Genomic DNA, 26,562 nt, shown 5'->3' with positions numbered 1-26,562 from the left:
TTGCCGTCAATGTATTGAATGCTGGCACATGCCGGCTGCTGAAGTTCCGTCTCCATGGCCGGCGAGCAACAAACCATGGTACAGGTTTCATATGGATTTTTCAGGCCCCATCAATGGCTACCAAATTTTCGTTTTGGTTGACGCCGAGACAAAGTGGATGGAGGCCATACCTTTGAAGACAGCCACAGCAGAGACCACCATTCAAGTACTTCAGGGTATTTTCGCACGGTTTGGCCTACCATACTGCTCGGTGTCGGATAACTGACCACAGTTTGCAAGTGCCACCATGTCTAGTTTCTTTCAAGAAAACCAGGTGAAACGCATCAGAACAGCCCCATACCATTCTCCGTGAAATAGGTTGGCGGAACGGTCCGTGCGGATGGTAAAAGAAGGGCTTCGAAAGAATTCAGCAGGTACATTGCAAGAACGACTAATCAAGTTTTTATTCCGTTGTAGAACGACATTTTTGGAAGGAGGGAAATCGCCAGCGGAACTACTGTTTGGTTTCTGTCCCCGAACCAGGCTGACACCTTCACTCAGACATCAAGGTCGCAGGAAATGATTCCGGTGAACCTGTTCCAGCAGTGACAAAATCGCCAGCATGGTTTCATCCGGAGAAGCCTGTGTGGTCGCGCCAGTTTCGGTCCGCTCGGGAATGGATGCCTGCGACTGCAGTGTCCACGACGGGAGCACGCATGGTTACTCTGGAAACACCGGAGGGATCGCAGCGGCGCCAGGTGGACCAACTCAGGCCACGGCTAGACGTGGGGTCGTCACCTAGCAAGCGGAGCCCAGTCCGGACCCACGACGAAGCTTAAAGTAGCTCTGAGCAGGCAGAAGATCATCAAGGTACGGAGGCACGGGAAGTCCGCTCTCAGGGTGAAGACCAACAACCACAACGTCGCTAGACCAACCCACGGAAGCCACCAGATCGTCTCACTCACTTCAGCTTCGGGATGTAGTATTATCAAGTACGCGTGATGCGTTATCAAGCACGCGGGCTGATGTATAGCATGAGCAAATACTGTTTCACACGCGCCGCATATCATGGCCAGTCACGTGACCTTTGCGGTCTTTATAAAGGAAGCAACACCCAGCAATAAACGTTTTCTTTCTGCCACTACCCGTCGGCTGCGTTGTTACTTCAGTTTCCGTAGACGTTCGCAAGGCACATGCAGCGGTCATTGAGAGAGAGAGGTCAGCTAGGGTGCGTGTCTACTTACTCACGTTCATTAAAAATTCCTGACCCGCCAAACGTACCATAATAAAGTTGGCTACCAAATTGGCCCTCCAATACCAAACAACATCGATCTACCGCGGGGTGACGTTCTTTCTCTCACATTATACAATCCTGTAATCGCCGGACTTCGCCCGCTCTTTGCTGCCATTCCGTCATTGCATTATGATTTGTACGTACGCAGACGACATCGCGATCTGGACAACGACATGGCGCACCGCTATGGCGCACCGCCATAGCATAGCCCAAAAACCACCGGATAGTACACTTATCAGATGCACAGACATGGCAGAGACTGGGCTCCGCCCAAGTGGTGACAATACTACTTACGACTAAGGAGTTGCGAAGGATGTCCGGACAGTGCCGTAGGTCGACATAAGCCATTGCATAGTGAATACGGCTGCACTGTCCATCGTCGTCGACGTCGGCACTGCAGTGGCAGAGCTTACAGCTCTCCCCAAAGCAGGCACATACTCTACCGTTTCACGGACTCATCTCAAGCACAGTGAAATTTACAGAGGAGTGAACGAGAGCCCGTCAACAAATCATGGCATCGTCGGTGATCTAGATACTCGATACATTTCAGGAACTGCATCTTAGCAACATTACTTCGACGCTTTCCCGGGGCCTCACACGGTGGCATCGAAGGCAGTGACTGGGACCAACAGCGAGGCGTAAGCAGCAGCATTCAAGGTGGCAGCTGCACTGGATCGACATACCATTTAAGCAGGTACACACATCTGCCCCGGTAGATCCCTCAACCTTCAAATAAATGGCGAAGATGAGAGGCCGCTAGGCCCTTTACGACCTACGCAGTGAACTAAAGGAACGCGCTGAGAAGCAGGCACGCCCTATTCCGCATATTCCTGAGAAGCTGGCGAGGAGTGCGCAGACTCTAGAGTCTAGACCACCGCCTTAATCCACTACTACCCTTACCCGGACCTCGCGGACAGTTTTTAACAATGACTCCGACGAAGGTATGGGCTATCGCTGCCGAAGCGACCGCTACCCATATCGTGTGGGAACGGCTAGAATATTCGGAGCTACGCAGAAGGAAGCTAACAGAACTGCCTATTGCTATCCACCCGGCCATGTACAAAGGCTGGATTCCCCCAGCAGCGCAGTCCAGCACTTCCGTGGCTCTGCTCTGGGGAAAGTTCGGGGAATTTGTTGCAGAAGACCCGACCAAAAAGATTTGCTGCAATCCGCGGCGACCGAATCAGCATCCGTCTCGGCCGCCGTGACAATGGAGGGGCCACATGCCCAAGCAGATGCCTTGAGCAATGTGCACATGAAGAGCATTTTATAAATGACGTGTTTATGAGGTGTTTATCAATTCTTCTCCCGGTCGTTGTGTTAGGCGTACTGGCTACTAGCTTGGTTGCTGGAGCGACTGCACCGGGTATTATATGGTTTTGAGTTCCAGCCCCGTACAAGGCTAATAGTTTTTCAACTGCGCAGTTTCTGACAAAGTTGCATGGCTGTGGTAAAGAGGATGCCATCGAGAAATTACCCCCTTAATTATCGGCATTCTTACACCTGCACACTGTCGTTTGTTCTAATGATAGCGCTTCCTCTGCTTGCAGCTTTATAAACAAAAACAAGGACTCGAGCGTCGCAACGCATGCGAGATCTCTCTCGGTGGCCCATCTCGAACGCTGCCGAGCTCGCACTGCGGTGTGTCGCTGCCTGCCTCCGGCACGTGCGGCAATTAACGAGACGACTGGGGAAAACAGCTGCCCGCCACTTTACGGCCAGTGTCTCTAGCCCTCCTCGAGGACCCTCTCTTCCCTCTTCCACCTCTCCACATCATACCCTCATCCTCTTTCTCTTCTGAGGACTTCTTCGTACCTCGCTCCCTTCCCAAAACACTTACCCTCTCTCTCTTTTTTGCCTCTTTCCTACGACCTCGCAACCACGACCCCCCACGCTCACCCGACGCGACACCTTCTCGAAGGCACGCAATAGTTATTCGCTCCATCTGGGTGTGATGGCGGGCGGCCTGCGCCAGCTATGAAGAAGGAAACGCAGCAGGTGGCTGCAGCTCTGTCGTAGTCTTCCCTGCCATATCTGAGCCCGTGATGGTTTAGCGGGTTACCTTTTTCGATATTTTTTTCTGACTATGGCGAGTAATTTTGGGCAGTACTGCTTTGGTATTCCGCGTCAGGAAACGTGGCGAAAACACCGCGATTTCGTACAACGCTCATTCTGCTGCTGACAAGCTAATCTGGCGTCCCGACAAAGTCTCGAAGGAAAGCTGTGCTTTTCATTGGCAATAATCTCTCTCGCAATAATCTGTTCTCGAATATTTAACAGCGCTAACTAGATAAGGACCAACTATGATACGATAAACGAAAAATCGATGCTATACGGTCGTGGTGAGGTTTCAGGTGGTGGCGTTACGTGCAAGCATGATTAGGCTTTCATTAGTGACTTTGCTATTTCTTCCGCATGTCTCTCGTTGTCTGCAAGAAATCAACCTTCCAGCACTGGTACAGAAGACCAGTGTTTAGTAAAATTATCACAAGTATCCTTGTTAGCGCGCGCGTATCAATTAGTGGATCCTCAGGGAACAAAACGTGAACAACTTAAGTAAGAATTGCAAGCTGAACTAGTTCGTTGGTTGAGTGATTAAAAGCGCGAAAAAAACAAGGATGAAGGTCGTCGTGTTTTCTCGCGGTTAACCACTCAAGCACGTGAACAACGCTGCACACTCACGCAGTCCACCTCCTCAGAGGTACAGCGTTCGACTCATGCGGTCAGAAGGCACGGCTTAAGTGTCTTGCGTTGGTAGCCTAATTTCTGATGCTGAACTAGGACTGCTTGCGCTGTGTGCTCTTTGAACAAGTTGAACATCCAACAGTATATTAGCCTGATAGCGTTCGACGCGCCGTTCCCCAGAGAATCCGGAGTTGGCGGTGTCGCCATTTTGAGCGAAAAATCACGAGCATGACTCTGGAATGTGGTGCCGAGAGGAACCAAGGAGGCAGGTGGGCCACCTAGGTCACGCGACTTTGCAGCGTCATCACAACATGCCCACCGGATTGTGAGCAAACTGCCCACCGTGGCAGATGGCAGTTAAATTAATGATTGGTCGAGAGAGGTTGCTGGGAAGCTCAACCTGGATCGCTCGCCACACCTGCCATCGCAAGACAGTGGCCCATCGCTTAACCGCTTCACCACTGCGCCAGGAGAGGTATGAAGACTCCCAGGGATCTATGAATCTTAAGTAGAGAGTGCCCAATTCCGCATATATGAACATTAAGCCATTAGCCACCGCGTCATACCCTTAAGGCGTAGCTTAAACGCCCTCTCGAATATTTTCGATGAGTGACGAAGACAGCTGCAGAGTTTAACTGGGCACACTCTCAAGCAACGACATCGCTCGTGCATCCTTGTGTTTTATTTTCTAAGAACCCAAGACAAAGCTCGTCATCTCAGGCTTTGAGGAAACAGAAACGGCGTCTGTGGAAGGTGGTCACCAACTAGGCGCCATCTGATTATTTTGTTGCCCTGCATCAGATATGGCTCCAGGCGGGAAACTTGCCTTTACACGGCGGTAAAAGCTGCCATGTATATATCAACCTCAAGGAATTTAAACACCGAATTCTGGTAGTCTAGAGCCGGGCTTCAAAACATCACACATAATAACTTCCACGTTTTACCAGCAGTGGCTGAAAAAATATTATACGGTGCGTGAGAGGTTGCCGAGGGCGTAGGAATAGGCAAGGGATGAAAGGTTGCTAGAGGAACCACCTAGAGGGTGGTTACTGTTGACGGAGGAGGGTGTAGCGCGAGTGAGTAGAGGAAGTCGCAATCCGAATGTGGTTAACGCGGAAGAAGGAGGGTATGGAAAGAGGTGGAGGAATGCGCTAAAGAAGGGTCACTGCTACGGTGTGGAAGGAGGAGTGTGAGGCGGTAGTATGACGGTGAGCAACCGGAGGGCGGTTGCCACTGGTATCATCCGGACGGAGTCCGCCACAGGAACCATCCAGGGGGTGGCTGCCACTGAAGCCTACCAGACGGTGTTTACCATGGATAGAGGAGGGTATGGCGCTGCAGGATGTGGAGGAATGCACTACCAGAAAGTGGTTGCCACGGTGTGGTTGAGGAGGGTATAGCGAGAGCGTGATAATGTGCAACTGGAAAGTCTCTGTCAAGGGGGTCATCTGGAGGGTGGCTGCCACCGGAACCTTCATGAGCTTGTGTTCCATAGAAAGAGGAGGACATGGGAAGAGGTTCAACAGTGCGCTACCGGAGGGTCCTTGCTACGATGTGGAAGGAGGGTGCGGCGAGAGCATGACAATGAGCAAAAGAATGGCTGCCATGGGAACCATGCGAACAATGAATGCCACGGGAGTCATCCAGAGGGTGGCTGCTAGGGAAACCTACCTGAGAGTGAGTGAGAAAAGGAGGGTGCGGCAGAAAATGGAGGAATGCCCTACCATACCGGAGGGTGGTTACAACAGAAAGAAGGAGGGGGTATGGCGAGAGCGTTATAATGGGCATCCAGAGAGTGGCTTCCCCGGGAATTATCCGGAGTGTGGCTTCGATTTTAGTCATCCAGAGGGTGGGTGCTACGAAAACCTACCTGACGGCGTTTGTCATGGAAATAGGAGGGTAGTATGTCAAGAACTGCAGGAATGTGCCACCCGAGGCCGGTTTTCACGGCATTGAAGGAGGAGGGTATGGCGAAATCGTGATAATGAGACACTGGAGAGTGGCTGCCAAGGGAGACATCCGGACTGTGGATGCCACGGCAACTATCCAGAAGACGGCAGCCACGGAGCCTCCCTGAGTGTGTTTAACGTGTAAAGAGGAGGGCATTGCAAGAAGTGGAGGAGTGGTATGAGAACTCTCAGGGATCTAGGAATTATAAGTAGAGAAGGACCGATTTAGCATACATGGACTTTACCCATTAACGCTATCGCGTCCTACTTTTAAGGCAGACATTAAGAGTCCCTTCCATTTTTTTACAATTGGGGCAGTGCACTTCGCAGTGAGTGTTTTCCCACGGGTGATCTTGAGAAAGTGCAGCCCGCCGCGGCGGCTCAGTGGTTAGGCGTTCGGCTGCTGAGCGGAGCACTGCGTTCGAACCCGACCGCGGCGGCTGCGTTGCGATGGAACCGAAACGCAAAAGGCGTCCATGTGCAGTGCAATGTCATTGCACGTTAAAGGTCTCCATATGGTTGAAATTATTCCAGAGCCCTCAACTACGGAACCTCTTTTTCTCTTTCCTCGTTCACTCTCACCTTCCTCCCTTCCCTCACAGCGAGGTCGAGGTGTACGCCGGGAAGGGATACATTACCACGCCTTTCATTTCCTGATAACCAATCAGCCGGACGGAAAACAGTCTCTGCGGTCGGTCTTTCACCACAGGAATGCCGGGAAACGTAAACTTCGCACTAGGCCTGGCCAACAAATGGCCAAGAACATAGTTTGGCTTGTGAGAATATGACTTTTCTTAGAATGGAAAATTCTTAGAAAGGCTTTGCTAATTCCCATTTGCTCCTATCGCCAAACATTTACTGCAAGAAATTTGTTACACCTGCGGAAAACGTAGTTTTAAAATAATTCATTTTGCGTATGGTTGGAAGCGCTATGGAGCAGCTTTGTTTAAATATAATTATCATCGTTTCGCTTCCAAAACCGGCTAAGCCGAATACAAGCTTGGCATTTGCCAGCATTCCCGCGATAGGTTGACAAACTGAAGCTCCCCTCGATCAACAGATTTCGCATTACACCGGCAAATATGCTACCGCCCCTAAAAAGGGGAGCTTTTATGACCTAGAAAAGGTCTAAAAATGAAATACAGGTGTCTCCACCGTCGGCCAATTCCTCAAGTAAACAGCAGTACATCGACACAGATTTTTTGACGCGAATCACAAATACCAGGCTGCACTGTCATTCACTTGAAAACGTATATCACGGAGTCCTTTTTCGTGCCGACGACATGACTTCGAATCGAGTGGCGAGAAACTATGAAATGCAACTTTATCAGCAATAAATGAGTCTTAGAAATTTCTTGAGAGCAATAGAATTTATTTTTACTGAGTTAAATAATTAGACAGGGTTGGCCTAAAAGTCTCTGAAAAAACTCGCATAGATGGTAGCACTTCACTTCCCTGCAGATAATTTTGTAAACTCAATTTTTCCATCTGAGCAATAAAGAACTCTGGTAGAAGCTTTTTCCTCCTCCCAGAGCAGCTGAGAGGGATCTCTGAGGCTAAGAGAGAAAGGAGAAAGGAAGGATAGAAAGGGAGATTAATCGTGGCACTGCCCGGTTGACTGCAACCTACTCTACAAGGGAGCGAAACTGAAAACAAATAGAAACGAAAAATTAGTAAAATTGAAAGTATTTAACGTTTCCATGCTGTCCGTTAGTGCTTAACAAAAGATACCAACGCTGAATCGACAGTCTGACGCTCAAGTCGGTCTCATTTGTGCATATAAAGAGCTTTGATAGCTTCTCTGGCTGAGGCCTATAGTACAGAAAGAGGTGCCGTAGTGAAATACTGTAGTGGCACCTCTTATAAACAGATGAGTATGATTCAAAAACGTAAGCTTTGCAAAGAACAAATGAACATTACACAATCACGAAAGAACACACATACAATAACCATAGTAATCATTATTTCACATGTAGGCATTAGCAGCGAAACTATTCAGCACGCAAGAACAGCAATCGTAAAAAAAAAGTTATGCGACATTGTATAGGATGTTACTGAAAATAGATTAATAAATCAGAAAAAATAAATGCAAAACAAATGACCGCAACGATCGTGTTAACGATGACATGTCCAGCAATTTCGAACAAATTTTTTTTTAATTGAAAAATTGTAAGAGCATTTACGGTAATATTGAAGGTAATGGTCCATTCTTCTGGTATTTAGCAAAATCTTTCTTTTAAAGTACGCCCATCGGTCGAATCGAACAGTTAACTCCCGTAGACAACCTATGAGGAGCGCTTTTTACGATAGCAAAAATTTTAGTAGAAAAAAAATCAAGACTGCAGTTGGGTGATCTGCAAACATGTTGATTGCTATAGTAAAATGCTACATTATACGAAAAAATTGCGTTCATAAATGGTTTCCCGTTGAGAAACGCTTTCGTCCCGAATTGCTGGGTATGTAAACTCCGAGGTAGGCTATCCCAATGGCTGAAAGCTGCGAATTCAATTGCTGGTTTACCATAGTTAGTGCGTGCTTTTGGTAATACGCGCTCACTGTCTCGTTCTGGGTGGACACATGAAGGTCCCGGAATCTTTATAATGGACAAAATTCGCCCAGTAACAGTATAGCGAACTACGACGGTGGCTGCAGACTTTGTCCCGTGCTGCTGCCAACACACGTCTCTCGGCGTCTCCTCGAAACACTGGCTGAGTTGCCAGCGGTCTGTTCCTCGTGAGTGCAGCCGCCTGCGAGTCTCGTCTGTCCTCACGTTGCCGGACTGCCGAGACCTCGGCGGCTCCCTTTCACAGAGTCCGAAAGCACGATCCCAGCCTGGAACGGCTGCGACAGATGGGCCATGACGACGCACTGAGACGCCGCCGAGAACGCTTCCTGACGCTTCGTCGCGTCTTTCTGTCCTGCGCGCCTCGTCGTAATGCCCCGTCTGAAGGAGGAGGGTGTGAGAAAGGAAAAAGAGGCGCTGTAGCTGCCTCGCTCTGGGTGGACGCCTGAAGCTCGCAACAAGTGGAGGGATAGAGAGATGAGGGAGATAAATGGAGAAATGTGTGCATGGTATAAACTAATGATGGTGAATTTTATGGTGCAGGGGATCAGTGGACAAAAAGCGCCTTGTCACAGCACGCTCGTCTATTTCAGATGGGGTAAAAGCCCCACTTCTTAAACCTTTCGTCCTAAATAAGCCGAGCAGCAGACCAAGGGTTAGCTTGTACCAAATGTATTACCTGTTGGTACACAGAGGCACTGGGGATCGAACACCACACCTCCCGAACGCGAGGCAGATGTTCAAACCACTAGTAAACCGCTGGGGTTATGTTAGTATAAACTAAATACCCAGTAGAGACTGTAAGTACAGAAACATACCATATTGAGGACATTATATTACAAACCAGAAGTAGTCAATAAAAAAAAAAGAGGCATTAGACCACATGAAAAACGTAGCTGCCGCGTTTCATTTTATCGAAACGAAGCAGGAAGTAATCGTGAGCTCAACGAAGCCATTTAGCAACCTGAAGATACAAAATAGCGCAACACTTATTAAGCTATGAAACAATAAACTCGAGAGAGGTGCGTCGCTTGCAGAGGAAAATCAAGCGACGAATGGACAGGCTGGCGGACCAGCACTGGAAGTCCTTCCGTCAATCTATCGATCCTCGAAAACCCATGTCCCTCGTCTGGCGGACGGTGCGTGGACATCTAACGCTTCCACAGCAAAGACAGCCTTTCTATGCGCTAAATATTCATCGAAACCGCCACCAGATTGAAGTTGCAACTGACTTCTGCAGGACAATCGCGGGTGCAGTGACTACCTCGGGTTCCCAGCGTGTTCCTGCTGCATCACGGGATTCAGCCATGGATGTTATGTTTACTCGTGAGGAACTCGATGCTGCCATTGCGGAAAGTAAGCGTTCGTCCTCGCAAGGGCCAGGTGGCATTACATATGCTGCGCTGTGCAAGCTTGGCCATGACGCGCGTAGAGAGCTACTCAGCCTTTACAACCACTCATGGCAAAAGATGGTGTTGTTCCACCCCAGCGGAAATCCAGTCGCATGATTCCATTACTAAAACCGGGGAAATCCCTACTCGCCCTGACATCATACAGGCCAATGGCTCTGACCAGTTGTGTGGGAAAATTTATGGAAAAAATGATTCTGACGCGCCTTGAGTGGTACCTTGAGCACTCTAAAGTGTACCTTAATGCAATGGAGCCGGCGCGGTGGTGATCAGTGGTTATGGTGCTCAGCTGCTGACCTGAAAGACGCGGGTTCGATCCCGGCCGCGTCGGTTGAATTTCGATGGAGGCGAAATTCTAGAGGCCCGTGTATTGTGCGATGTCAGCGCACGTTAAAGAACACCAGGTGGTCGAAATTTCCGGAGCCTCTCACTACGGCGTCCCCATGGCAGAGTGCTCAGCCCTACTCTGTTTAATCTGAAACTTATAGCACTCCCTGAGAACCTACCTAACACCGTCCATATCTCTATGTATGCCGACAGTATCTGCGCCTGGGCCTCCTCTGTGATGCGTCTCCAGGTGCGAGCAATACTTCGGAGGGCAGCAACCATAACTTCCTCCTATCTCCGAGAGCAAGGTCTGAGCGTGTCAGCCGAGAAGTGCGCTATGGTGGCATTTACGCGCAAAAGTATGACTCGTTATCCGCTAAATAAAGACGGCCATACCATTGACTATCGTGCTTCTCATCGTTTTTTAGGTATTATCTTAGTACACCCGTGCTTTCGAGCACATGCAAAACGAATTTGCGTTACAAGGTCAAGCACTTCGCACATGGCTGGGTTTCCCTCATGGCGAATCAACAGTTGTTACCATTGCCACCGCCCTAGACTACAAACTTTCGACGTTTATAACCCTTGACACACTGCGGATCCACACAGGTCATCTAACAAGATTTTCCCCGCATCACCTTGTGTCAGTGGCGGTACAAAGGCCACACGCAGCGTTTTGAGTGCTAATAGCAGCCCACCAGTCTTCCATTCAATCACAGTTCACCCCGGCGGCACTGCCTTCGTCAGCGCTATGGCGTCTGCGGGAGCCATGTGTGCGCCTTACGATTCCGGGAATAGCGAAAAAATGGAACTTATGGACGCCAGAAATTAAACAGATGATACTCGACCTACTCCACGCTGAATATAATGACCACACTTATGTGTTTACAGGTGGTTCGGTCTCATCTAGAAGTTCAGCTTGCGCCGTGGTCATACCTGCAGGACAAGTCAGTATTAACCAGCTAACTTCGCATCGAACAACCTCCACCTGGTCAGAATTGGCCGCTCTTCGTGCGGCTGTGCAGTACATCGGTGCACAAACTCCCCACAAATGGGCTGTATTCTGCAACTCAAAAGCAGCCCTACAATGTCTTAACTCTGCTTTACGCCATGGCGATCACGAGCAACTCGTAGCTGAATCAAGACATCTTCCACACCAGGCACAGGAAAGGAGTCATGACATTGTCTTCCAGTGGATACCGGGACACCGTGGCATTGTCGGAAACGACGCAGCTGACGCTGCAGCTCGATCGGCTCATGGCAGTGCCAACATCGTCCAGATACCGTTGACAAGAGCCGACGCAGCAAGACATCTGCAAGTGCTTGGCCGAAATGAGATTTTAGCGTCATGGTCTTCTCCTGGAAACTCCTCATGCCGCCTGCACCGCCTCCGCCCCTTACTTCAACTCAGTCCTCCGTCCGGCCTCTCCCGCTGCGATGCTGCGCTGTTGTGTCGCCTGTGGCTGGGAGTGGCGTTCACAAATGCCTACTCCCACTTAATCGCAATGGCAGACTCTCCTGCGTGTGAGAACTGTGGGTGCGATGAAACAAGAGAGAACCTACTCTGTGACTGCCCTCGGTTTCATGATGAGCGTGTCCTCCTGGCAGCAGCACTCCGCCGCTTAGATCCTCGGCCTCTTAGTGAAGCCGAGATTCTGGGTTTGAGCAGGTAAATGAAGAGGCGTGCGGGGGCAATTTGCACTTTTATGTTTTTAATAATTAATTTTGTTTATTTGCCGCCGCGGTGGCTCAGTGGTTATGGCGCTCGACTGCCGACCCGAAAGATGCGGGTTCGATCCCGGCCGCGGCGGTCGAGTTTCGATGGAGGCGAAAATCTAGAGGCCCGTGTACTGTGCGATGTCAGTGCACGTTAAAGAACCCCAGGTGGTTGAAATTTCCGGAGACGTTCACTACGACGTCCCTCATAGCCTGAGTCGCTTTGGGACGTTAAGCTCCATAAACCAAACCAAACTTAATTTTGTATATTTGTATATGGTTCGCGGAAGAACACCAGTTTTAATGCAGCAACAAACTCGGCATGAGTTTTTTCTTACTTCTGTGTTAAGTTCGCCACTAAAATCACAGACTTTACCCTGTGCTAGGCAGCATGATTATCTAAACCTTGTGAATATGCTGAGCTTGCAATGCTGCTAAAATTGAATTTGTTCTCTAAATTCTCACAAACCGCTTCCATTAAGCATGTCTTGCATGCTTCGGATCAATAGGCTAAGCCCCTTTATCTGTAATGGCTTCCTGCATTCCGCCTCACCCGGTAGCTATTTTTTTTCCGTAGGGGTTAATTCATTCCCGCTTTATCCACAATAAACGCAACCTGCAAACAGCAGCGATGACGAACAGAAAAGTGGTCCCCAAAAGAGAAACAGGAATAAAAAGAAAAAAAAAGCAAAATAGGGTCCTGCACAAGCCTACATCAAAAGAAACCGCCGCCGGCAGTGTGTTAGAGCGGCAAACAGTCTCTTAAGGGGCGCTACAGCAGCACGGAGGAGACTTTGCAGCCGAGGCATAAACTGTTTCTAGCTACGTGTGCGTGCATGCATGCATATGCCACGCATGAGCTCGGATGCAAGCAGAAAGTGACGGGGTCCCGAGGTTCTTACGCAAACTTCGCATGGAGCCAGCCGGCCGCTGAATACGCAGTGTAAATATATTCATGGTCCACGGATGCTTTTGCCATGTACCTTTTCCTTCCAAGTCAGAATGGCTGCCACCTCACCCTGAGACGCCTTGGATTGCGAAGCAACAGTCGGATACCTAATTATGCACTGTTTTTCATTATCAACGAACAGATGGACAGTTACCAATGATGACCGAAAGCACATTATTGAAGGGATGCAGGGGACAACGGAGATTATATTTCTGATCTTAGTAAAAATTGATTATATTGCTCTTTCTAGCTACGTTTATGTTTGCCCGGAAGCTATTGGGCTTGCCGATAATTTATAGAAAGGATTGAAAGAAAAAACCGGTGAAAACTGCGCAAGAACTAACTTAGGAGAAAACTGGATTTTAAAATAAGGCGTTCCTTATTCCCCGCTCAGTTCGACTTCCTGTCAGGACAGTAAAGGATTCCGTTATCATCAATTTAAATCGATGATCACGCAACCTACACTCTGTACACGAATAAGCCTGATGGGAGTAAAAAGGGACGAAGCTGCCCTATAACGTGCTTCCTTTGAGCGGTAGGGTATGCCGCCCGTGTCCTGTCGCTTACAAAAATGGTCTGTAGACTGTCTATAGACCTCTTATAGACTCTGTTCCCCTCCTATGGATATTTATTTTTGTATATTTATGGTCTATAGACAAAAGCCTACTAAAACTGTATGCCATAAATCTACAGATTGTCTACAGACTGTTTTAGGATTTGTATTGCCTATAGACTGTTCTCTAGGGTTTGTCTATAGAGAGTCTTTAGAGTTTATGGACAGTCTATAGACCGTCTAAAATTTTTTTGAAGGGTGGAATTGATTTTGGTCACTAAATATAAGCAATGCTTACCCTTGGCACCGGAGGCATATCTCCACTGCAAAGGATAGTCACTTGATGCAGTTAGCAATAGGTGGAGGCTTTTTTAAACGCACCAACGGAGGTCTTGAGGTCAGCACATACAGGAGGTTGAAACCTCGGTTTAAATCATTAACAGCTAGAACTTCGTATAATTTTAAGAGGGAATTCGGTTCCACTGCCAACCGTGAGTACCGAACTGTTAGTAATGGAAATCTACAGCATACCTATCCTTGAAAGGGAGTGCGATAGAAAACAACTCACTAACTTTTTTTATTCCCATATGGGCTAATTAGTGTTTCGAGTGTAGCATCGGGGATACGTGCAAAAAAAACTGTCTTAACGAACAACAGTTCGCTCGCGGAAACGGAAGTCTTGTTTCTTGTTTTCACCTCTTCTAGATTACGAAAACTCCGTTGAAGCAAAGGTAACTCCTCTGTCACTAGAGCACGGCCATGTTCGGTATAAAGACCAGTTTTAATTTGTTCTTCTTGCACCTTTAAGGAACACCCCAGCATTAGAGTCTCGAGCTACACAAATAAGACAGGATTATAGAAGGACTGTCAAAGTTGCTCAGTGAGCGTAAGTGAGTTATGGAAGTGGAATATGGAGAGGGCTGCGCAAGCACGAAGCCGTATATAGAGGAAGGCTGAAATTGCCAAAGGAAAGTTTCAACGTTGGAAGAAAAGAAATATACACAATAACAGGCAAGGAGGTTAATGTCGTAAGTAATTTGGACTACGCAGTTATAGTGGTAGAGTAATCCTTTACTGGTTCGTGCAGTAGCCGAAATAGCATGAATCCAATATCAAGAACAGCGGAGCAGTGGACATAAAAATACTAGTACTAACGAACGAGGAAGTGAATAAAGCCTTAAGAGCACTGCAGGAATGGAAAGTGGTTGTAAAGGGCTTAATAACCGCAACCTGTTGAAAGATGGTAGTGGATATGTTGTGCTAAATATGCATGCTGCTCTGTTCACACATTATTTCATCAATTAAAGCTTGCCAAAAACATACATAATGGCTGAACATATAATATTACATTAAAAGTCAAAGGCTAGAAATATTATGAACTGATAATCTAACTGTTAATCGCCTAATAAATAATTACTAAGTTCCTAATAGACTCACAGCAGCCTTACATTTCAGTCGACCAAAACAAAAACAGGGTGCTTTTATCAAAGGGTATTCAGTAACAGACTGAACTGGTGCACAGGAGTTTTAACGCGAAAGCGTTAAGGTGCTCGTGTGGCAGAAAAGCCGGTGTCGTCGGCGTCGTCCGTGAGCGAAAAATCTCTCCTCCTCGCAATGTGCGCCATTGTCCCAACAAATGGCGCACGACTGCAGCGCCTCCCGCTCGTCTCGATCGGGCGCAGTGGGGCCGTGCGGGCGCGCAGGAACCACGCGGTGAGCGGCGAACAACGTGGCGCACATCCAAAGCGCGTTCACCACGAAGCTTGCGGCTTGCTGCCCGTTCGTTCGGCGCGGAAGCTATGCTGGCGTTCGGGGCATCGGGATTGTCGAGAACGATGTGCCGACGAACTACGACTGCAACTTGAGTCCCGCGCGTTTCGGCAAGGCGCCTGACACCGCTTCTACGTGGTTTGCCGCTCCGCGCGTCCGTTTCACCGTACGTAGCAGAGCGATCTGTCTAACGGGCAAGGCGTCGCGCCGAACGGGTGATGGCGTTCCGTGGCCTCTCTGGCAGTGCAGCAACAAGCTGTCGCGTTAAAGGCGAAGCTTAAGCTTCCTCCAATTTTCCTCTGCTTTTTATTAATGGGAGCGCCTTACCACCTTCCGATTTGCAAGAAGAATTTTGCTAGCTAAGTTGCTTATTGCAGGAATCAGATAGCATGATCAGATCTTAAGTTTATAAAGTGAAACTGAGTATAAAAGCTGTAAAAAAAACTAACCACTGAACTCAGTGAAAGGGGTCCCAGTGCTGCCGTTGTTTTGCTGCTGATGATTAGGACCTACAGTAAAGTCTGAGAATTACATACTTTGTGGCAACCTGGGCTGCAACAACTGGCGCACCTTCATATGCTGTGTTCTGGTGACATGAGCGACACGTGACCGCCACGTGACCGGATGCTCGTTACGCTGTGAATCCTTAATCCGCAGGGAAGTTCTACTTCTAACAGCTCTCGCTGTAATGGCTGAGTTAAATCCGAATGCAATAAATGCTGAAGCAAGACCTAATGACATCGCCGTCATCAACACAAGCTCAGCTGGGCCTGGAGTGGGACGAAAGCCCGATGTCCTCATATTTTTCCGTCTTGTGCTGTAGCCGCGCAATAGTAGATATGAGAGTGCAAACGTGGATACAAGCTAATAAAAGCTGGACAGAGGCTTGTTCACGACACTTTTATTAACAAAAAAGGAAACTTGTCGTTTCATCCTGTCTTCCACTCTGCGCAGAAACTTCCGACACAGAAGAGGATTACAAAGTGGGATACTAATGAAAATATTATGAAATCAATTGTAATACACGTCCGAGTTGGTTTATTGTGTATGGGGGTTCAACGTCCCGAAGCGACTCAGGCTATGGGGACGCTGTAGTGAATGGCTCCGGAAATTTCGACCACCTGAGGTTCTTTAACGTGCGCTGACATCGCACAGTGCACAGTGCATCACACAGTGCAGTCTAGCATTTTGCCTCCATCATAATTCGACCACCGTGGCCGGGAACGAACCCGCGTCTTACGGGTCAGCAGCCGAGCGTCATAATTACTGAGCCACCACGTCGGCACACGACCGATCTGTGTGTGTCGTCACATTGACGACATTCAATGGGTGAGAGTTGTGGATAGTACTTCAGAGAAGCCTTTTAAGTCGAGGCAGTTCGTGACCGTTAGATGCTGCTAAGTGGAGCCAGAAATGGTTCAATGGTATTTGGAATCCGTACTTGTGCTTTTATGGCGCATCTGTGGAGGAGTGATAAGCGTGGAGTGTGTCCTCCCTCGCATACTTGCACCGCCTACCGCTACATCACTATCTACCTTGGCGTTCTAAATTTCAATCGTAGAAGGTGGCGCTTCGCTCTGTTAGTACCTGCCACGGTTGCCAGGTGGCGTGTGGCGCCGACGCCGACGACGACGCGGAATCCACGAACGGGCGACTAAGAGCTGCGCTTTAAAACTCTGAATTGCCGTGGAACTGTGCGCATAACTTCTTTTAACATATATGTTCGAATAGAGCCAAGTGCGACCAGTGAAAAACGCATGCTGTTAGTGCTCAGTGGTTGAAGGTCCTTACTGCGTAGTCCTTATAGCTTACTCTGAAATAAACGTTAGAGACAAAAGTGGATACCCGCATTGGACGAATTCGAAATCATTGCCGCCTTCTCAACACTCGTCGCCTCTCTTTGCCCCTCTTTGGGTCCATTCACGTTTGTTTCTAATTAATTAGCTAATTAATCTGTGCCAGTCAAACTTTTTGTTCGATTAATTATCGCTCATCAAACACACTTCAATCCATTTCAATCTTTATTTTCACTTCTTCGCCTACTTTTCCACTATTTTGTCGTCCACTTCTGGTTTCCTATCCACTGACGTCCGGGCTATTTCGATATTTTTTGACATTATTGGCTCTAATTAACTAATCATCCTATTCACATCAAATTTTTTGCACATCATCCTCCCATCGTCTTCTATCGATCACAATTATTCGTTTGATGCTGTAGCCTCTGAGAACGTCACAATCGTTGCGGACACGTTGTGATGACACGCTCTGGTGACACGACTCCGGCAGCATAGCCTAGAAATGCTTTCGCATTAATAAACGTGATGCTAGAGGAGCTACTTGGAGCGCAGCGAGCTAACATCTGGGGACCGGCTGAGTTGGATGCAATTGAAGCCTGCAGCGATTCCCGCACAGCATCCGAACGTCCTCGCTGCCTTCCTTAGATGTGATATATAACCTGGACAGCAAACGACCGAGTGCTTTAACTTTCTAACTGTAACTTTCGACGGCGTGTTCATTGTAGCTTTGGTTGCTGCGAAATATTTATGGTCGCATGCGCAGCTGTTGTGCGAAGCATTTGAGAGGTTGTCGAGAGATCGTCGCACCTACAGGGTCTTGAAGCACTAAATATTTTTCCATGCGATTTTTGTACTAAACAAATTTGATAAGTAAAAACAACGGCAGGGGAAGCTAGAAGAGATTGTGTTCTTCAAATACCATAATTTCCTCATTTTCTGAGCACTAATTTGAAAATACGGCTTGAAGATTATTTGACTTCGCTGATTGTTCAAGTTTAGACGTATGCTTAAAATGCCTGTGTGCTCTGGCTTTGCTATGGAGTATATTTGTGCAGAAATTCTGGAAAACATGGACCTCTGTTAATCTTTCTACCTCTCATATCTCACTTATCAGTTCTGCAACAGCTTAGTGTTCCACGCGCTATCCTGTATTTCAAGGACATATAACTGACCTGAAATTTTCTGTTCACATGGAAATTGGCATGGCGCTGTTCTAGTTTCGTGAAAGATCCCCCCCCCCCGCCCCCCTCATGATTTAAGGCTGATGCGCATTACAATATTTAGTGTTGCGAATGAATTGATGTGTTTGCATGTGCCACGTCCGCTTTTTTAAACACAGACGAGCGCTCGTCTGTGTCGTGTCTCCCTCGTTGTCCCCGTCAAACTGCGCGCTGTTCTGTTTAAAATGGCTTACCGACTTGCCCAAGCATCCGTTTTAACGTCCGCTTTATTTCTCGACATACCTCGAAGCGTGATAGACAACACGCAATAATAAGCAGAATTGGAGCTTCCTTAAACTGGATTCGTCTTGAATGCAGGTGCGATCTCCCCCATAAATCGCTACGCCGACTTCTTATTCCAGTTCCGGACCTCTTCTGTGTTTTTCCCAAACATTTTGAATGCCCACTTTCCTGGACGCTATAGGTCTGAGAATGTATGAGAGAATATATGACGAATTACAAAATTATTCCATTAGTTTTTGTGGGCATCGTCTTTTTATGAACGCTCTGTTTCTCATAGCAGCGTTCCAGACAGGGGTACCAAGACCACACAGTGACGTCATCGTCGTAATCAGTTCTGTTCGTCTACTTAGCCTCAATGGTCTTCAATTAATCTACAAGTTATGAGTGACCTACGAGGCTACTATCAGAGGCGCGCTTGGTGTTCGCCCTGACACGTTCCCTTGCCACGCCTAACGTCAAAGCTCGAGCTTTTGAGCATCGCCTTAGGCCGCGCACAGCTAGGGTCGTAATTAGCGCCTTTAACGAGACGTAGCGTGCTTAAGCATGGAATCTCGGATTCGCCGTACACTGAAACCCTTGCAGTGAGCCCCTAATTACCATCGCCATTCAACGAGAATCAAGGGGGTGATCTAGTCCGCTTCTCCTTAATAAGCCGAGGAGTGAAAAGGGAATTAAGATCCCAGAAGCCCGCGTGGTCATGGCGAAAACAGCAAGAAAGGGCAAGTACCGGAAAGAGGCGCATCAGAGACATTTAGGAGAGCGTTGAGCAGGGTGTGTACACGTCGTTTTCTGGTTACGGCGCTAAATCACGTAGCCGAGCGGAGCACGCGTTGACAGAGCACAGCTGGGGGACACGCCGCAACACTCGGGGCTTTGCAGAGCGGCTGACGCCTGCACAGCCAAGGAGTTTCGGAGTTTCAACACACACTTCCGGTATTTCGCTGCCATCCATGTTTTATACTCACCTGCTCCTATGTATTTCTTTTTTTCTCCAACCGGTTGTTCATGAGGTTACGACGCCACGTTTCAGCTAGAGAACGCCCTGAATGCTACTTCTTTCTTTCTTTTATCCGTCATCTTGAAGGCTTCTTCGAGAGCCAAGGCTCGTCTCAGTGTTGACGGGCGTCTGAGAAGCTGTTTCCGAGAACTTGGGTTTTGAAGGCGACGAAACGAAAGCAGGACAACGAGCGCGAAAAATAAAACTAAACAAAAAATGTGAGAAAAGCTGGATGCCACCTGTGAGGCTTTGCCGCGACTCATAGCTGTTTTCACAGAGCGCCGCAAGGCTGACACACAAGGCTGAGTCGCTGTCGCACGGCAGTCTGGAAGCGTCGCTTCTTTGAGGCGACCCTCTTCACGCGTGCTTTTCATTGAATGTCAAGGAGCCAATGATTAACAGACTGACTCCTCTTGTCACTGCCTCGATTGTAAGGATGTCCTCGCGGATGCTTTTGCCAACTTGTCGAGAGGTGTTTCAGACACAATGACAACAGCTCAATGCTAGGTTTTATAAATGACACTGATGACACTCACACGTGTTCTCGGTGATCCTGAAGAGCCTGTGCAGTAGGTTTTGTACTCCAGGGTGTATACTGTAAGGGCTTGAAACCATTCCATCTTAAGCTGCCTACGTCAGCTCTTAACCCAAGCACAAAGTAAGCACATTAAGGTTATAGCTGCTACTTACTAGCATACTATTAGTATGCTGCAAGAACAAAATTACTGCTGATATCATGGTAGACCTCGAACTGCTTATTTTTTCGGTCCTTCTAAATCTACCGCTACTGCTCATGCTCATACTCACGCTTTTTATGCAGTTACTAAAAGCAGCTTTTATCACTTCATTTTTTTTTGTAATAGCATGCAGAAGGCAGTTTCACATCAGGATCTTTGTGTGCCGCGCACGCGAACAAAGGATGAGGCACTACTTACTTCAAAGCCTCCACAATCATCTGAAATATTCCTTGTCTTGCATTTGGAGCTTTTCTCTCTCTTTTCTTTATTCCAGAACACCAACATAGGTGGAGCATTGTCAAACTGTAATATGTTTCTCGCCTTCATAGGGGACAGAAGCGAGACAAAAGTGCTGACCAACTTTCGGCGCAATCTCTTTTGCAGAAAAAAAGTTACTGGGGTGAATTAGTACTTTTTGAGTGATTGATGTGCTACCAACAGTGCATTAAAAAGCATAAGGTACTAGCTTTCCCATGTACCCAAATGGTTTCCCTCATTTGGATGTTAACAGTGGTAGTGTCCTTCCATGAAAGTAATCTCCTAATTGCCCATTACCCTGCCCTGCCAATCATTCATTTTTGTAGTTCCATTAGAGGAGTACTATTAGCTCTATCTCTCGCGCAGAGGGTGTTTAAAAAAGTATCTTAAAAAAACTACTTGGCGCAATCTTTTTCTTTCTCCAGACACAATGACCATCCGCTGGCACCTTGTGGAAGCATTAATTTTTAATGTTTTAGTTCACAGCCATGTAAACCGAAAACATGCATGCGTGTGAGAGAGATACGTGGCTTGGTGCAGTCATTCGTCCTTTAATGGCATTCATCGGTGTCTCGTCACCTATTTGACGTACCAGCCGGGTATTCATGCAGTTTTAAAAATCGCCCCTTTCCACGTACAGGCCTCGCGATGTAGCCGGAAGCTGGGTTCATCTCGATGCGTAGATGCGCTGATGCGATCTGTCTTCACGTGACTCAGTGGAGGATTGCAGTAATTTCCTGTGTACAGTCTGCACCCGGTGTGTAGTCCACAGGCCTAAAATCTTGTACAAAAACAAAATTGTCACCAGATTGTCCCGACCCGTTAATAGTCCGCAGAGACCAAGCGTCAATCTGCAAATTTGTGAGGGTCCCGAAACGCCATTTTAGCCTATACTTTTGTTATCTTTGGCGAGCATACCTTTCTTTATTCAAATGCTACAAAAAATTGCTAAAGCCTTATATTCATTTTCGTTGCTGCTAGAGCAAACAAACAGTCTGACAATTTCATAGTGCCAAAATGCTCCTTTTCGCTGCTTCTTTGCTTTGATATATTTTTACAGCAGACGTCTGCAGCGCTGACTTCACAACCTTATCACTTGCGGGGTGGTACACACAGTAGAACAGTGTGCCGTACGATTAATTATGATACAGCGCATGTCATACGATGTTAAGCGCAGATGAGTAGCAGCTTGTTTTAGTTGCGTTGTTGGTCGCTGGAAGAAGTCACGTGATTTTGTTGGAAAAAAAAGATTTCCGATACTGCCAGTAGCCATGTGTACAGTACTCACGGATTGAAATAGGACATTCGGAGCGCTAGCCTTGCAGTGCCACGCAGGCATGTGGTAAACCACAGGCCGGCTGATTGGCTACTGGAAGGAACAATTCTGCTTTGTAGATGTTCTCCCTCTCACGCCATACCACAATGCACCACCTTGGTTCCATGAGCGTCTACGGGCGGCGCTCCATGAAGCGACGGCCACGCGCTCCGAATGTCCTATTTCAATCCGTGAGTACTGTACAACCGGTTAACTCCCCACTAACAAGAAACGTAAACACAGCGTAAGTATGAGCGTAAAAAATCTCCCGATCGTTAGAGCTACGTAGAGCAAAGCGTGCTGTAATAGGCGATCTTGAAAACAAAACCACTGCGCAGTCCGCACTGCGTAAACTTTTTAAGGTTCTAAATGTTACAGATATTGAAAAAAAATGTTTAAGCTTCCCTCCCTTCTTTCTGGGTCTTTTGCAGTATTTTACTCCCGTCTCGATCTCCTCCGTTACGTTGTTCATTTCTTATTCGGGTCCCAAACAGGGAACAGCCGAAATGACTTCGGTGTAACTGCATTAGCACTTGGCCGTGGGACTTCAGGAACCATGGAGAAAACGGCGAGAGAACCTTTGAGTGTGATTCAGAAAATGGAATGCCGTATTCGCCAGCCTTGTCTGACAAAATTCAGAAAACGCTGGAAATATTGTGCTCAAGCTTTGACACTTCTTTTCTACTTTCTCGTCAGTACGACAGCCGGTATATGCACGAGGCAGATAACATTCTGGCACGAACTTCTCAGCAATTTTGAGCACGAAGCTACACTAGCTTAGTACGTGTCCGATACTTGGCACAGGCGCTTGCACAGACGAGACGAAGTCCAGAGTTCACCCCTTGGGCCGATGGCCTATAGGGTTAGTATCCGGTCCAATACTAAACAAGGCGTTTGCACAAGAGCATAAGGAACGCACGCAACATTTCAGCAAATGCGAACCGAGATTCAAACAGTGAAATGACATTATAATTTGTTTGAATAAGAAACTAACTTCGAGAAAAGTTTAAAAATTATGGAAAATTTTATTCTGTTCGCAGTGTTTTCCAGACCTCGCTTCCAACGAATTTGGCTAATATCGAACCGTAAACGTTGTTACAGTTTGGAAGGCTCCAATTACCGTTAGCGGCATGTCTTGTGCTGTGGAAGGGCAAAATAAATAAGCTAAGTGGGAGGGGAGAGTTACTTCTTGATATAGTATTGACTAAAAGCGAAGTTTTTTTCAATCGCGCAGAGATGTAAATTTTAGCACCTGAAGTTATTCGGATAGAATTTTGCTTGAACGATCTAATGTAGAAAAAGTTATTATCCTTAATTCTCGATTTTGTAACCATTCTAGAGGTATTTAATAAGATCAGTGTACATGTCCTCATGACTCACTGCACTAATGTGTCAGTGAATAACTGAAATATAGAAGCTACAAAATATGTTCTGAGGGAAATGTTAACCAACCTTTATAAGGGCGCTGCAACCAAACGTCGTTTCACTACAAACCCTACAAAACTGCTGTTTACAGTTTATGTTCTCATGAAAGGTAACTTGAAGATGTTTGAATGACGCCCCAGGTTTGCCGACATTGTTATTTAAAATAATCATAATTTTCTGTAGTTAGAATTCCCTTATTTGGCAGTAAAAGACGACATATTTGGTTTTTACCACATTTAATGTTAATTGATTTTTAGGAAACCAGTTAAAAGTTATCAATAAGTTTTTCTTCATGTTATTTTACATACCAGAAACCGAATTACCTGTGAATATGAAGGTGGTGTTATCTTCACACATCCGCATCTTGGAAAAAAGAAGTGCCAAAAGAAGGTCATTTATATAAATTGAGAGAAGACTATGCCCTAATGAAGAGCTCTGGGGTGCTCCACATTTCATATCGTTCAATGCAGATTGGAAATTATTGTAGCCACTGCGTGTTGTCGAGGTTACAGTAACGGGCGATGAACTGCAGTCTACCATTACATCCCCACATGCGGCGAATTCCTTCGGGGACAAGAAATCAGAGATAGTGTGCAATGCTTGTTTGGGCGTATGAAAATCCGAACTGCGGTTTTATTTTGAAGGCCTGAATTTTTAAATTGGGAAAAGGTTACTACGACTGTAGACTTCGACTTGCCTGAGACGAAACTACGTTGCTGAGCGCAGATATTACTCTGACAAGACGTAAACGTCCGCAACAGAAAATTAATTACAGGAAACTGCACAAAAAGCTCTTCACGCACCAGTATAATCACGCACCTGATAATGGAGGACCTACTAAGACGCACGTTCTACTTTATAATTTCTGTTTTCAGATAGAAGAGAGCTCGTCATCCGAGTCCACAGAAGAATGTAAGCCGTTCTCGTTTTGTACAGCCAATTTAAATTAATGTATTGGCGAGGGGAGTAAGTTCATGTCGCAGCTTAATCCAGGTGCTAATATATTTTTGGTTATTTTTCTATGCAATGTCGTTACACGCAATTTCTCCTAGTCGAAGGACAACATGATGTTCTTGGACTCCCCGCCCCGCCTCCTTTTTTTTTTTCTTAGCTAATACAAAATATTCTACATATTTGTTTTCTACTGTTGAAAAATGCAACATTTCATCATCAGTGTTTGTGGTCTGTATATGAAATGCCCTGTGTAGTTTGGGTTGAAGACGTCTTTGTCAGGGTTGGACTGGCATTACTAAAATGCGCAGCTTCAATGTCGAAATGCAGTCGTCCGTGCTTCATGCTGAGTGGAACGGCATCTATCGATAGCAGCGAATGTTTTTGTTTACAGAAGCCCTTACCTGCACCTGGCAATGATTTTTTGGTTAGGAGTCCCTAAGCGATGCCAGTAAACTTGAAGGAATTTATAGTGTAGAAAAATTCGGACAAAGAAAAGAGTGGACCCGACAGAGCGCTACTAACAGCTTAAGTTGTATTTTAATAGCACTGTGTCCTGTCCACAGCGTTTCTGCATCCTCGTCTTTCTGTGCAAGAAATTCGGACAAATATGTACGAAACTAGCCTACGGTAATGGTCTCGCACGATATCAGTAAAAATTATCTCCATTAGATTTAAAAGAGTAGGTGATGAAAAGATATATTTTTCGAGAAAAAAACGTCAATAATATTTTCCTAACATGCAATTTCGCTTGGTTTCTTGCTGAGAGACGGCCATAAATTTATATTTGAGTGAGAGTTTGTATCAGTTTAACAGTAGAATACAATGGTTTGCCTGACAACACCACAATGAGCCATGTAATCGGTTAAAGGGACACTGAGGACAACTTCATCCAATTTTTGTTTTTTATAACAAAAATCAATTCTAAAGCTCTTTTTTGGCATGTCAATGTTTATCTAACAAAAATGCATTTATGGCTAGAAAATTGCATTTAAGAATTTTCCCGCCCCCGAATCATACTAGTGACATCTACACCGAGAAGTTCTCTGTGATCACTGTTTGGAAATGTGTGGTGGTGAAGCCTAGCCTCTTGGATCTGCGCTAAAAACTGCCGACACAACTCAGTTTGCTTGCGGAATCGACCCAGGGTAGCGATACCTCTATTTCGATTGCTTTTTCTGCCTTTTAAAGCTTAAAAATATCTTTTTACGTTAATGCAACCTCTTTGTTGATGAAGCACAGTATTATATACAGCAATTTTAACCTGAATTAGCCCTCAGTGCTTCTTTAACGGTGCACTATATGCTTACGCTTAAACACAAATCAGAGGATGTGTAGTGTAGTGCACACGAGCGCCGGCAAACCGTGTGTTCCTGTATAATGTAATAAAAAAAACATCAGTAATAACATGGTATGACAGAAAGACTGATGAGTCGGATCACGTTACTCCAGCTGTTCCTGGCATTTGTAATCGGTCCCACCTGTGACGTGGTTTATCAACGTTGCCACGGCGGTTTGCGTTGTGTTCTTTATGTTTTTCAAACATTTATTATAACATCCTAGATGCAAACAGAACCAGGCTTACATATCTGCTGAGAGGCTCTACTGTTCGATGCACTCCCGTTCCTCTAAGCACTTGCGTGGTACAGCACTGGTGATCACCCTTTATTTTCTTTGCGCTTTTCCAGATGAGCAGACAGACTCGTACCCACCGGTAGAGCAAGGAAGGGCAAGCACATCGGACATATGCGAAGAAGGTAATGCCAGCGAAGACTTATTCCTTGGTGTAGGTGATTGGTTGCACTTTTAAGGGTACTTTTCCTGTTGATATCTATAGTAAGCTGGTGTGCCAAACGTTTCGGACGCCAACTGCATGGGGTGGAGTATGTGGAAAAAGGAATGTGACAGTTGTATGGGTTATGACATGCAAAAGTCACGTTGCGCAGTGACATGGCACATTTTTATTGGTTGTGCGACCTTCCTTTGTGGTGACGTCATTCCTTGATAGCGATCAGGAAATTTTGGGGAGGTGGGGAGACGGTTCTGGCTAGAACAGGTGACAAAAAAAAAAAAAACTCACAGGCTGCCCTCGGTGGATCGTTTGGATGAGTAAGCAAAAGTTCGTTATATCCCAGGTGGCATACTTCCGTGGTACCACATGAAAGTGGTAACACCTGGAAGTTCATTATATCTGAAGTGGCGTGCTTAGTACGTTATATCTGAGGTTAGCGCTCTAAAGTTAGGTATATTCGAGGTGGGATGCCAACGTTTGTTGCATCCGAGGTAGTATACTGAAGTTCTTTATATCCGAGGTGGCCACGCGTGACGGCGGTCGCCGTTTCCGCTTGCACGATTCGTTCTACTGCTAGGTGATGAATGAATGAATGGATGAATGAATGAATGAATGAATGAATGAATGAATGAAT

The 26,562-nt window shown here is 46.7% G+C and overlaps 1 protein-coding gene across 1 annotated transcript in view; it reads left to right on the top strand.

Annotated features, from left to right (window-relative positions):
- Positions 1 to 26,562, top strand: part of LOC144106527 (uncharacterized) — a 105,421-nt gene that overhangs the window by 40,515 nt on the left and 38,344 nt on the right. The window contains exons 2-3 of the mRNA XM_077639374.1: positions 24,061 to 24,097; positions 25,825 to 25,893. Coding sequence (XP_077495500.1) covers positions 24,061 to 24,097; positions 25,825 to 25,893 — 106 coding nt within the window. The remainder of the gene's footprint in view (positions 1 to 24,060; positions 24,098 to 25,824; positions 25,894 to 26,562) is intronic.

The sequence above is a fragment of the Amblyomma americanum genome, chromosome 10 (genome assembly GCF_052857255.1).
Source record: "Amblyomma americanum isolate KBUSLIRL-KWMA chromosome 10, ASM5285725v1, whole genome shotgun sequence".
Taxonomy (NCBI): domain Eukaryota; kingdom Metazoa; phylum Arthropoda; class Arachnida; order Ixodida; family Ixodidae; genus Amblyomma; species Amblyomma americanum.
The sequence above is the reverse complement of the archived record's forward strand: the minus strand, read 5'-3'. Positions and strand labels throughout refer to the sequence as shown.